Raw genomic sequence first — 12,726 nt, 5'->3', positions numbered from 1 at the left:
CCGTGGTCCGGGGGATTTTGTGTTGGGGCCCGGGAGTTCCTCTTCCCACCCGAAGCCTCCGCAGAACCTACAACGGGTCTGCAGCAAGTTGCTTGTGACACTTTGCTTCTTGCGGGAACCACCGTCTTCCAGAAGCGGGGTTTGCTGACGCCCCTCTGACGCGTTTGCAGAGCCCGGGGCTCACGAGGGCCCAGCCCGAGGTGCAGAGGAAGCCCGTGCCCCCCGGGCCCCCATGCCCCTGGGTGACGGTCCCCTTCCCCGGGCTCCCGTTTAGGTGCGTTCTTCACAAAGGTGGTGGAGCTGGGTGCCGTGTCTCTGAAGTTTGAGATCTGGGACACGGCCGGCCAGGAGAAGTACCACAGCATCTGCCACCTGTACTTCCGGGGCGCCAACGCCGCGCTCTTGGTATACGACATCACCAGGAAGGTAAGGCTCGCCTCAGGCGTGTCCCCACCCACCCTCCTTTGCAAGCTTTCTGTGCTCTCGGGCACCGGGCACGGGGATGCTGTCTCCTGGAGGCCTTCTGTGGCCAGCCCGTGCTGGTGCTTTGTGGCGAAACCGCCACGACCAGTAGAAAATGTGTTCATGGAAGTCGGTCACTTCCTCCAGGAAGCCCTCCCTGATAACTCCTGCTCCTACAGCCACACGGTTGAGTGTGTGCCCCTCCACGGCGCTCTCAGAACACCCTGCATAGTGCACCACCACCCATCACTCACGATTCCTTGGGTGCCTGTGGAATTGGGTCCTGGCTGTGCATCCGGGTAGATGCTGAGTACGAGTGAGCAGGGACCTAGAGCAGGAGCGGTGGAGCAGAGTCCTGTGGGAGTTGATAGGTTCAGCCTGGGGTGGGGGTGCTTCCTGCAGGAGAGGAAGGGGGAGCAGGGATTAGCCTGGTGGGGTGGGGGTGGGGAGGAGGGAGGGCAGGGGAGCAGGGAGAGAGCCCAGGCTGGGGGTTGGGGGTGGAGGGTGGAGGCGGGGCCAGCAGGACACCAGGCTGGCAGCGAGGGAGGCCGCCCCCTGGAGCAGCTCAGCTGCAGGGCGAGGATCCCCGCAGGGTCCCCCAGTCAGGAGCCAGCAATAGCCACTTGCCCAGACTCCCCAGCACTAGGTGGTCCTGGGGGGTTCTGGGAGTGAGGGCTCCGGGAGCTTGGAGTCTGACCCCAAACAACCCGCAGCCTCCAGACTCCGGCCCTGTTAGGGGAGATGGAGCTGCGGCGTGGCCCAGGGCCCTGGAGGCGAGTCCCCGGCGGGGGCTGTCGCACGGCCTGTCGCATGCCCGTTGGAGCACATGCGTGCGGCTGTCGACACCTGCCTGTTTGCCGGCGTAGCTGGTGAAGCCCCGCGCGAGTCTGACGCTGAGCTTTGCCGCCCGCCAGGATTCCTTCTGCAAGGCCCAGCAGTGGCTGCAGGACCTCGAGCGGCAGGTCCCCGCTGGGGAGGTGGTGGTGATGCTGGTCGGGAACAAGACAGACCTCGGCGAGCAGCGGGAGGTGACCTTCCAGGTAGCCGTCGTCCAGGCTGGGTGGTTTTGTTCCCGAGGGGAGGGGGGGTGACCCCAAAGCACACGTGTCCACTCATATGCACACCCGTTCCTTGTCCCCCGCCAAAGTGCATGCACGCCCACACATGCCTGTCACACACACTTGCATCCACACTCACAAACACGTGTACTTCCCTTTTGGGCAAAGATTTCTGGTCTTTCCTGGAAAATCAGGTCTACAGGTGGCTATTCCCCCGTGTGGAGGACTGTGCGCACCCCCAGTCCAGCCCTCCTGAGAGCTGGCAGGGGGTCCAGCCCCTGGCCTGTCTGCCAGGGAGTGGGGAGACGCCTGTGGCCAGCCTGCGAGTGCCCCGGCCTGGTGACCCAGGCTCACCGGGACACCATGGCCCTTCCTACCCTGCTCTCCCAAGCAGAGTTGTGTGGTTTTCAGATCTTTGTCTTTGTGCTCAACAAATTATTGATAAAGGGACAGGTGAGTAAATCCAAATTTCCTTGCCAGGAACTGAGTGAGGAATAGAAAATAAAGCTGTAGTTCTTCTGTAAATAGACCAAAGACAGAATAAATGCTGCGGAGATGCACATAGAGTGCTATGGGAAGTCGGAGCTGTGAGCAAGGGTGTCAGCGTGTGTGCAGGAGGGGTGTGTGTGTGTACATAGGAGGTATGTGCGTGGGTCTGTGTGTGTGCGGGAGGTATGTGTATATAAGAGGGTGTGTGCAGAGTAAGGTATGTAGGTATGTGTGTGGGTAGGCATGTGCCTGTGCATAGAAGATGTGTGTGGGTAGGTGTGTGCCTGTGTATAGAAGATGTGTGTGTAGGAGGTGTGTGTGTGCAGGTGCGTGTGTGTAGGAGGTGTGTACATAAGAGGGTGCAGGTGTGTGTGTGTGTAGGAGGTGTGTGTGTACCTAGGAGCGTGTGCTGGTGTGTGTATTGAGGGTGTGCGGCATGTGTGTGCGTGCACGCGTGCGTGTATGTGCGGCCGCATCAGGAAAGGCGCCAGGAGGGCCCGAGGGGAGGGAGGGCGCGTGGAGCGGAGCGTGCTGCCAGGAGGGCAGGGCGGGGGGCGCGGGGTGGGCTGCAGGGTGGGAGCTCCCCGCCGCAGTGAGAAGGCGCATGCTCTCCCGGGCAGCGACCCTGGCGGGTGGCGTTAGGGATGGGCCATCATGTGGGGGCCAGCGGGGGTCCTTGGAGGAGTCCCGTGGGCTGGGGCAGGACGGGAGATGTGGAAGGAGTATGGGGAGGTCAGGTCGGCGGGGCGGGGGGACCGCTGGGAGGCAGGGGTGTGAGGGGCCTCGGCGGCGGCACCCCACCCTGTGCTGAGCCCGCCCTCCGTGGGGGAGGCCTGGTGGCGGGGTCTCAGGCACAGGCCCCCCGAGGCCGGCGCTGCCGACCCCCGGCCCCGGGGCCACCGCCCGGGCCTCTTCTCTATCCGAGCTCCCTCCAAGCCCTGGCAGGCCTTGGGGGGCGGGGGGGGGACACGGGCACCCAGCCCTGGGGGGCCGGCAGGGACAAGGCTCACCTGCGGCACAGCGTCTGCATTACGCTCTTGGCTCTCATTTTACGATAGTTTCACAATTAGGAAAAGCGCCGCAACACAACTACCGCAAGTGGACGTGCGCCCTCGCCCGGCCTTCCCCACGCTCACGTTTGCCTCAACACAGAACCACGACCCAATGGGGTGGCCTTCGGGCCGATACCCCGCGGACACACCCTGCTCAGACTTGATCAGGGTCCCCCCGACCCCCCCGCAGCACTAACCCGTGCGGAACCCGAGCAGGGCCCCCCAGCAGGCGGGCTCCCATCGGGGCCTCTCCTGCTTCCCTTCCCCTGTTCCTCCCTTCTCACCTGGTTTTCCCCACGTCACAGCCCACAGGTGCCAGGGGGTGGAGACAGGGAGCCCCTGGGGGGTCGCGGGTGCTGGGCTCTGCTGCGGGGGGCCCACCTGCTGGAGGAGGGGGAGGACCTCCCCGCTTCCCGGCCGGGCCCCTCCAGGAGCACCAAAACGCAGCGCCAGGGCCTGTCACTGGTTCTTGGGTCGTAGAAGGCCACCGAGTGTCCCCGGAAAGCGTGGTTTGTCCACAGCGGGAATTCGGTTGCTGTCCCCGCAGGAAGGGAAAGAGTTTGCAGAGAGCAAGAGGCTGCTGTTCATGGAGGCCTCCGCCAAGCTAAACCACCAGGTGACCGAGGTCTTCAGCGCTCTAGGTGAGCGGCGGGGCCCCCAGGAGGGCCGGGGTGGGGGACGTCATCCCTCGGGCTGCTTTGTGGGGTCGGGGGACCAGACTGGAGGTCTCCAGGGGCCCAGGGTGAGCACGATTGCCAGGGGCCCCAACTTCGTGGCTCTGGGTGAAGGGCAGCTCGGCGGGGGGGGGGTGTCCCTGGGCTGCTGGGCGGGGTCCTTCCCTCCCAGACCGCAGTCCTGACCCTCCACAGCCCGGGAACTGCTGCGGAGAGAAGAGGGGAAGCAGGGCCGGCCGCAGAGGGGGGAGGCCGGGCTGGCTCGGAGCGGGGTGCCCGCGGGGCCGGCCAGGTGCTGCGCCCAGTAGCAGGAGCCGGGCCGCCCGGGGCATGCAGAGGACACCCCCGGGGAGCCCCTGCCACCGTCCCCGGCTCCGAGAGGTCCTGGAAGCTGGCATCCCGGAGCGTCCCCACTCCCGAGGCCGGAGGGAATCACTCAGGAGCGGATCCGCGCCAAAGGCCGTCTAGGGGCGATGGAGGGAACCGTCACCTTTTAGCGTTCGTCCGCCCTGCTCCTTGGCGCCCGGGGAAGCTGTACTTTCAAGGTCAAAATGACCCGGCAAAACTTTTCAAAGCAGGGCCACGATTTCTGCCCCGAGCCCACGGTGTACACTGGCCTCATTTAAAAAATAATAATAAATTAAAAAAATATATATATATAATACCCAACAAGGAGCATTCCCCGTATAAAGATAAGAAAAAAAACCACACCTCCCTAGTTCCTATAAAGATGAAAGTCACAGAACCTCACACACACTGGAAACATAAGATAAACACCTGCACCTTTCAGGAATGTCCTTTGTCTCAACGGTTTGTGCGTAGCTCCTTATGTAGGAGACCTAGGTGACCCTGCGCCAGATGTTCCATCCCAGGAGCACGCTTTGCTTTGCGGAGCTGGAGTGTCCGGGGCAGCTGTCCCCACTCGGGCTCCAATAAATGTCTTTTTTTTTTCCTCTTTAACAATTTAGAAAAGGTCTGTTGGATTTATGTTGCCGGGTGGGGGGGTAGGGGGGTTGTCGGCCCCACGTCAGGGGACACTGGTGCCCGTGCCCTCCCCGCCTGGACGGTTGTGCCCTCAGCTGCCTGGGCACCGGGTGCGGAGGGGTGAGGCGGGCCAGAGGGGACGGGGAGTGCTGGGCAGGGCGCCGTCCGGGAGCTGGGGGAAGGGGGGCAGTGCCAGGAAGATCGCCGGCCGCCTCCGCTTCCCTCGGGGCAGCTGGGGCGGGGTTGGGGTGCCAGGGCCCTCCCTCCCCACCCCCTTCTCCGGGCTCTGAGTCCACCAGGTGATGCTCGTCCCTGGCGGGCCTGAGGGCACAGACTTTTGGCCCGTGATGCAAGTTGTCCTGCTTACATGTCTGCAAACATCAAACTGCTTTCGATAACCTGCCCGTCGGGGACTCTGCAAAGTTGGGGTCTGCCCTGGCACATGTTCTAGGAGGGCTGGTGCTGAGGGAATAAGGAGGCGGGCCCGTGTGCAGGCTGTGGCCCAGGCGGCCCAGGACGTCTCTCCGGGGGTGACACGTCGTGCGTTCACCTCGTTCAGGTGACACAGCCTGCTTTACCATCAGGGCCCCGGTGGTCGTCCTGGGAGCTAAACCCTAGTGTCAGTGAGGGTGTTTCGAGGGTGGCTATATTTTTTTTGGGGGGGGGGTTGGTGTTGGTTTCCATCCTTGCAAGGTCTGTGATAAGCCAAGTCTGAAATTTTAAATCCTAAGACATCGTGGTGCCCCTGGAAGGGGTGGCTTTGCTGTATCCACGGTAACGGTCAACAGCAGGACACACGTAGAGCGTCCTTTCACGTTGACTCTGAACTCCCGACATCCACAAAGGGTGCGCCCTCATTTCTGGGGGCTCCTCTGGACTTGGTCTCTGCTCTCGACCACCCCGCATGGGCCCATCATCCCAGCCTCAGGCCTGGGCCTTTGGTTGGGGCCCAGCGGATGGGGAGCCCTGGCAGTGGACTGACCGGGACACCGCCAGGCATTGGTGAGCTAGGTGAGGTGGCCTCAGCGTGGCTGTGTCCCGCCAGAGGTCAAGGCTCCCCACAAGGCTTCCTACAAGGTGGGCCCCTGGGTCCCTCCTCATCTATAGGGCCAGCCTCACAGGATCCTCCCTGGAGGGAGCTGGGCCCGGGCAGACCCAGCATCTGTTCTGGGGACGGGGGACGGGAGGGCGGGGGTGGGGGATGGCAGCCCAGGATCCAGGCCCCTCCCCGATGCATATTCTCAAGGAGCTTCTCCTGTGTCTTTCTGGACAAACGCAGATTTCCCAAGGCTTCTCTTGTCATGATCTTCAAGAAAAGCTAAAGGACAAACACAGAAATAAAAGCATCTGAGAGGGCCTGCGACCCAGACTTCCACTCACACACTGTGTTTTCTTAAACAATGTCATTGGTGGCAGTTTCTGACTGTAGTCAAGTCGCACGGTTTTTCATATGATTATTCCCAAGTTGATGAGGTACGTGGGGTGAGTCCCTGTGCCCAGCTGTGTCCTCGTGCTCACGCTCTCCCCGGGCCTCCCCCCTGCAGCAGGGCTGGGGACCCCCTGCGCCCACCTGGTGGGACCCACCTGGGCCTCAGCGGGACCTGAGGTCGCCCCCGGCCTCTAGATGGCGCTCCAGCATCGCTCAGGGCAACCCCGGCTCAAGGGCACAGGGTCCCTGAACCAGCTCTGCTAAAGGCCAGACTTTGAGATTTCCAAGGAGCTGATTGATGCAACAGGAAGTGGGCAGATAAGGAAGTTGTGTGTAGGATGCCCACGTATCTATGCCTATCCCCCTCCGTTTTGTCAAGCTGGTATCACTGCGCTAGAATTTATTATTAAAGCATATCCTTGGGACGCCGGGGTGGCTCAGCGGTTGAGCACCTGCCTTGGGCCCAGGGCGTGACCCCGGGATCCTGGGATCGAGTCCCACATCAGGCTCCCTGCGTGGAGCCTGCTGCTCCCTCTGCCTGTGTCTCTGCCCCCCTCTCTCTCTGTCGTGCATGAATAAATAAATAATCTTAAAAAAATGAAGCATATCCTTGGGTGGATTTCCACCGGGCATCCTTCCATGGTGCCCCTAGACCGGATGGGGCGCCTTGTGCTCCTGGAGCTCACGTTCCCCATCGCCCAGCTGTGATTCTCCTCTCCCTCTCCTCGCCCTACTCTGCAGGTGGCTCAACCCTGTGTTGGAATCACCTGGGAGCCTCTGCCACAGCCCTCCTTGTGCACCGCAGGCTTTGCTCAGATCCGTCTGCAGGGGGCTCCTGGGGGGCTCAGTCCGTTAAGCATCTGCCTTTGGCTCAGGTCATGATCCTGGGGTCCTGGAATTGAGCCCCACATTTGGCTCTCTGTTCAGCAGGAAGCCTGCTTCTCCCTCCCTCTCTCTGTCAAATCAATCGATCAATCAATTCTTAAAAATAAATAAATAAACGGTCTGCGGTGCAGCTGGGCCCTGGGACCCGGGCATTTGGAGCCCTCCCAGGTGAACCTAATATGCTGGCAAGGTGGGGAACCGCCCGGAGGGCAGAGGTTCTAGCCTTCCTTCTCTGGGGTGCTCGGTGCCTGGTGCAACATCTGACACACGCCAGGTGCTCAACAAACGTGTGTCCAAACAAGAGGATGGAAACAATTTCTTCCGCTGAGACGTAAAGGGAAGGCAGGCTTTCCAAAGCCAGACAGGTGTGTATGGAAGGGTCTGTGTGGCAGGCTTTGGAGAGAGCCCACCTCACCTCTGCTCTGTCCGGACCCCTGTGATGGGGCGTGGGGTGGGGGGCAGTGGACGGAGAGCACACGTAGAGATGCACCCAGGGGGCCGGTGGCATTTCCCGGAGAAGACTCCTCAGGAATACCACTTGCAGGTGTGCAATGGCCTCGGGTCCCGCGGGAGGCCAACCTGGGAGCCCCGTGTGCTGCCCGCGGCCTGGGAAGCTGCTGCAGCCCTGCTCAGCCCGAGTTTGGAGCTGGGTCCTCTCTGGAGCTGGGTGTGTGTGTGCGTGTGCACATGTGCATAGGCGTGTACAGGATGGTGGCAGGAGGCTCCAGCTTTGGTAGGTGCCCCTAAGAGGAGGCCTGCTGACCTGCCTGGGACCGTACCCTTTCCTCATCTTCTGTTGCTGTGGCAGGTGTCTCTCCAGCCCCCCTGGAAGAGGCCCCTTTGCACTGCCAGGAAGGAAACCACGAGGCCCTAACGGAGCCACTGATGCTAAGGCGTCAGTCAAGCAAGATTTAGTACTTAACCCAACTGCAGTTTCAAATCCCCCTGGAATGAGACCTTTAACCTGTCAAGCTGGAATGTCCCGGAGGCAATCCTCTGAAAGACACCTTCCCCCTTAGGAAGGCAAGTGATGCCCATAAATTTCTTAAAAAATAAAAAAGCCTTCTTTCTGCCCTTTTTTTTTTTTTTTTCTTCTTCTCTCTGCCTTTAAAAACCTTTCCTTTTCTGCTCCTGGGCGGAGCACCTCTCTACCAGCTAGAGCGAATGCTGCCCGATTCCTGAGTCACTTCATAAAGCCAATTAGATTTTCAAATGTTTGAATTTTGCTTTTTAACAGCCCAGAGGGCCTGACTCAGGGGCCCATCCTTCTGCTTTTAAAAATTTATTTCCAGGGCGCCAGGGAGGCTCAGTGGGACTCTGGATCTCAGCTCGGGTCTTGGTCTCAGGGTCGTGAGGTCGGGCCCCGTGTTGGGCTCCACACTGGGTGTGCAGCTGACTGAAAAAATGTGTATTCTCTTCTTGGGGCTCCCACTGACCAAATTGAGGACAATTTGAGCACCGAAAATTATTGGTAAGGTGTTGAACAAAAAGAAAGAGGGAGAGAAATACCTCCTTTAGAAGAATCCAGCTAATCAATGGGGAAGGAATTGGAAAATCTCCTTTGTTCGACCCACCAACCCACCGGAGGGGTCATCCGTTCCCAGCAGGGATGTTCAGGGGGTGCTTGGATCACTGGCTCGGGGCTTGGGGTAAACCAGCTGCCGCCTCAAGCATACAGTGAGGGGAGGGTCAGACCTGCATCTCTCCAAGTGGGGCTGGGACCATCCATCAGATGTGGTGCAACAGAAGGGACACAGGGTTCTGCTGTCCCCAGTGAGGAACTGAATCCGGCTGAGGCCCTGGATCTTGCTCTCAGACCACAGGAAATGCAGGGAGAGAAGAATGAGGAACAAGAAGAAGGTAACAGCCCTCCAGGGATGGATCAACACATCACACACCGGATCATAATACAGGATAATGTGTCTGGGTTCTTGTAAAAGTCAATATCATGACGAAAGAGGAGGATCAGGGACTAATGAGCAGTACTAACTGCAACAGTGAATTTAGATTGAAGCCTGGTTTCAGACAGAAAAAAGAGAAAGAAAGAAAGAAAGAAGAAAGAAAGAAGAAAGAGAAAGAAAGAAAGAAAGAAAGAAAGAAAGAAAGAAAGAAAGAAAGAAAATAAAGAAATAAAGAAGAAAGAAAGAGAAAAGAAAATAAAAAGAAAGGAAGGAAGAAAAGAAAGAAAGAAAGAAAAAAGAAAGAAAGAAAAGAAAAAAAAGAAAGAAAGGAGAAAGAAAAAGAAAAAAGAAAGGAAGAAAGGAAGGGAGGAAAGAAAAAGAAAGAAAGAAAGAAAGGAAGGAAGGAAGGAAAGAAAAGAAAGAAAGAAAAAAGAAAGACAGGCAAGACTTTCTGTCCATACTTGGGGATTTTTGAATACAGACTGGAAACCACATGATATTATGGAATTACTCGAAAGAAAATGTCTCAGGCACAGTGATTTTTTTTTTTTTTTTTGATTTTGTGGTTATGTAGGACACTGTCCTTATTTTGAGGAGAAACACATGGAAATACTTAGGAGAAATGTCGTGATGTCTACAACTTACTTCCAAATGAGAGAGGGAGAGAGAAAACATGGTAATGATTGTTGAGTCTAAGCGGAGGGTACGTGGATGCTCATTAGGTTACTTTTCGAACTGTCTTGTGTGCTCGGAAACTTTCGTAATTAAGTTGTAGGAACCGTGAAACCGCCCACCCCGGCACAGAAGACGTGGCAGTGTCCTGGGGCCGCCGGCCCGGGGTGCCGCGCTCCGGAGCCCGTCCTCACACCCCTGCGTTGCCCTGTCTGAGCCCCACCCCGGGTTGCGAACACTTAAAAAAAAAAATGCAATTCAGTGGTGTTAGCACATTTACAGCACTCCGCGACCTTGGAACCTGAGTCCGGTTCCAGGACGTTGTCGTCCCTGGCGAGGAAAGCCCCGCCGTGAGGCAGTTACCCCGGCAACCAGATCTACTCTCCGCCTCTGTCTCTGTCGCGCACATTCGTGGAGATCCGGTCACGCGGCGTGTGGGCTTCTGCGTCTGGCTTCTCCGGTTCAGCATCACGCTCTCAGGGACCCAAGCTGTAGCATTCGGCCCAACTGGGTCCTTTATTTTTTATGGCTGAACAATAATCTGCGGTGTGGCCGGACCACATCTTATCCGTTCTTATCTGTTTGTTGGTGGGTATTTGGGTTGTTTCTACCTTTTTTTTTTTTTTTTTTTTTTTGCCTACTGTGAACTGTGCCGCTGTGAACATTTCCGTGTAAATATTTGTTGGAACACCTGTTCTTTGTTCTTTCAGGTCCACACCCGGGGGTGCTACGGGCCATATGGCGACTTCTCCGACTTTCTGAGAAAGTGCCAGACGGCTTTCCTGGCTGCCCACACTTCCAGGCCTGGTCCAGCAGCTGGAGCCCCCCTGACCCCTCCCAGTCCCTCACTCACTCCACCCTGGGCAGGTGCCACATAGCAGGGGCTCTTCCCTGGGAGGGGCTGACCTCTGCCCTCCCTGAGACCCCTGTGGCTGGGGAGTGAGGCAGGTCTGTGTCCTCTCCAGGTCTGGTGAGCCACAGGCCCCATCTTCCCTGAACTAGAGCAGGGACATCTGGGGTCTGGGGTCCCGCAGGCCTGCTCTGAGGCCTCCTGGGTGTCGACTGTGCCCTGTGGTCAGCGGGGGCTCCCGAGACCTTGCAGGCAGGGTGCAGGCAGAGGCCCACGAGCTTTGGGTTTGGAAGTAAACGGACGGGCCCGTCCCCACCACCCTCCTTCCTGCACGCTGGGCTGGAGCCGGCCTTGGGAAGGCGTTTACACGGGACGCCCACCGTGTTGGCTGCAAGCAGGTGCTGTGCCTGCCTGCCCCCTGGAATGAGGCAGGTGTTACTGTCCTGGGGTGTTCAGGTGTGGAAACTGAGTCTCAGAGTCAGGAGCTGGGCTCAGCTGCCCTGTGAGTGGTGATGTGGCCCTGGCACCAAAGCAACCTACATCGGAGGCAGGACATGGGACATCTTGGCGGGAATTGAGACAGGTGGTAAAGGGACACATTGTGGTTCATTTAGGTTCAAGTCTCCTGCTGTTGATTAGAAACAAGCAGCTCAGGACGCCTGGGTGGCTCAGCAGTTAAGCTTGTGCCTTCAGCTCAGGTTGTGACCCCAGAGTCCTGGGATCGAGTCCCACATCGGACTCCCCGCAGGGAGCCTGCTTCTCCCTCTGCCTGTGTCTCTGACTCTCTCTGTCATGAATAAATAAATAAAATCTTTCAAAAAAAAAAAAAAAACAAGCAGCTCACACTTCTCTTCCTCCTCTGAGTGCCAGCAAGGGAGGTAAAAGGAAGGGACGGGGCTCAGGGAGGGCCAGGCCAGGCCGAGGGGCTGTGCCAACCGTCCTCCTGCCCAGGTGGTGCAGTGTGCAGCCTGGGCAGCCCCTCGGGGCAGCCGAGGTGGAGGGCACGCGTGCGATGGGCTGCAGGTGAGCCCGGAAGGGCCCAGCTCCCCTACTCAGTGCCGGGTGCCCTCGGGCAAGTCATGGAGCCTCTGGGCTGCTGGGCTGAGTGTCCTTCTAGGCTAACGTCCCAGGAGGGAGAACAGCTCCCCTTTGCCACCACAAAGACACACCTATACAAGACCAGCTGCTTTTATTAGGACCGAAGGGGATGTAGCCGGTGGAGGGGCGCGGCTGGGGGGGGCTCCTGAGGTTATTCTTCTGCGTGCGGGGCCGTCACCCGCCCTGAGAGGGCTCAGCGCGTCCTTGCAGGGGGAGGCAGGGGGGCTGGCGCCAGAAGCTCGGCTTCATCGCATCCCCCAGGGCTGCTCTCCTGCGGCCAAAGCGGCCCACGGGCCTGATTCCGCGGCCCGTGTACCAGGCAGGATCGATGTCAGGGGCTGGAAGGGAAGGGCCAGAGCAGGGTGCGGGGGTGGGTGGTGTGTCCCCCGGCCTGGGTGCACAGGGCCCAGTGCTCCCCACGGGGGCTCTCGGCTCCGTGCTGCCCACTGGCCCGGGCCCTGCCGGGACCCACCTGCAGACCAGGGACACCCAGGGGGCGTGGCGAGGTCAGTGCTGGGGAGTGGGTGGCTTTGGGAAATGGGAATTCAAACTCACCAGCAATCTCTTCCTCCCCCCACCCAGCGCCCCCCGCCCCAAGTTCTCATGCCAGGGCTGGGAAAAGGCAGCTCTGGCCCCGGCCACCCCGGGGGGCAGGAAGTGACCCTCTCAACTGTGTGCTATGCAGGGGCGGGGGCACCAGGGAGCAGGGCCACTCCGGGGAAAGGCCACCCCCTCCTAGAGCTGAGCCACCTAGCAAGGCCATTCCCCCCCACCTGGTTAGGAGGTGACCGGGTCCCCGCCGGGGTCCCTGGGGGTGGAGGGGTGGGGGTGAGGGAGGCGGGCACTCACTGCGGATCTCCATGGAATGCCGGTGGCCTTGGCCGGCGGCCCCCTGCAGGGTGAGGCCCAGCAGCAGCAGGCACAAGAGGCAGGCGTGCAAAGCCTTCATCCCCGGGCTCGGGCTCCTGGCTCAGGCCCGGCTGGAGGTGCACGGGAGGGCACGCCCTGGGGCAGAAGGCAGGAGCCGTGTTCCACACACGAAAGCGGCAGCCTCAGCTGACGAGAGCACGGTGTGTGTGACAGGGTGTGCATAGTGTGCACACATGGACGAGACGGAGTGTGCGTGCCGGCCGGTGTACACGAGGGCGTGTGCACATGTGGAGTGCATGCGT

General features: G+C 59.4%; 2 protein-coding genes across 5 annotated transcripts in view; one reads left to right on the top strand and one right to left on the bottom strand.

Annotated features, from left to right (window-relative positions):
- The window catches only part of RAB17 (RAB17, member RAS oncogene family), a 39,428-nt gene extending 28,165 nt beyond the window's left edge, over nucleotides 1-11,263 (top strand). For 3 of the 4 annotated variants that reach the window (XM_077869353.1, XM_077869352.1, XM_077869354.1), the window contains 4 exons: nucleotides 275-426; nucleotides 1,377-1,502; nucleotides 3,609-3,702; nucleotides 10,317-11,263. In XM_077869353.1, the coding sequence (XP_077725479.1) occupies nucleotides 275-426; nucleotides 1,377-1,502; nucleotides 3,609-3,702; nucleotides 10,317-10,549 (605 nt within the window). In that variant the 3' untranslated portion in view covers nucleotides 10,550-11,263. Of the gene's footprint in view, nucleotides 1-274; nucleotides 427-1,376; nucleotides 1,503-3,608; nucleotides 3,703-3,930; nucleotides 4,708-10,316 lie in introns of those variants that run through there. The other variant, XM_077869355.1, reaches the window with a different exon arrangement.
- Nucleotides 11,264-11,728: 465 nt separating this feature from the next.
- PRLH (prolactin releasing hormone) lies at nucleotides 11,729-12,503 on the bottom strand. Its single transcript, XM_077869637.1, has 2 exons — nucleotides 12,404-12,503; nucleotides 11,729-11,892 (listed from the first exon to the last, which is right to left on the bottom strand). Exons 1-2 carry the CDS (start codon nucleotides 12,501-12,503, stop codon nucleotides 11,729-11,731), a joined length of 264 nt encoding a protein of 87 aa, XP_077725763.1.
- Between the last annotated feature and the right edge of the window lie 223 nt (nucleotides 12,504-12,726).

This window comes from Canis aureus, chromosome 24, assembly GCF_053574225.1.
Source record: "Canis aureus isolate CA01 chromosome 24, VMU_Caureus_v.1.0, whole genome shotgun sequence".
NCBI classification, from domain to species: Eukaryota; Metazoa; Chordata; class Mammalia; order Carnivora; family Canidae; genus Canis; species Canis aureus.
Note: the sequence above shows the minus strand (reverse complement) of the source record. Positions and strands in the feature narration are given on the sequence as shown.

Bases quoted from the DNA above. Each gene is read 5' to 3' on its own strand.
- PRLH (XM_077869637.1), bottom strand. From the start codon at position 12,503: ATGAAGGCTTTGCACGCCTGCCTCTTGTGCCTGCTGCTGCTGGGCCTC. The intron at 11,893-12,403 runs GTGAGTGCCCGC...CTTCCCTTCCAG, and splicing joins GCATTCCATGGAGATCCGCA to CCCCTGACATCGATCCTGCC.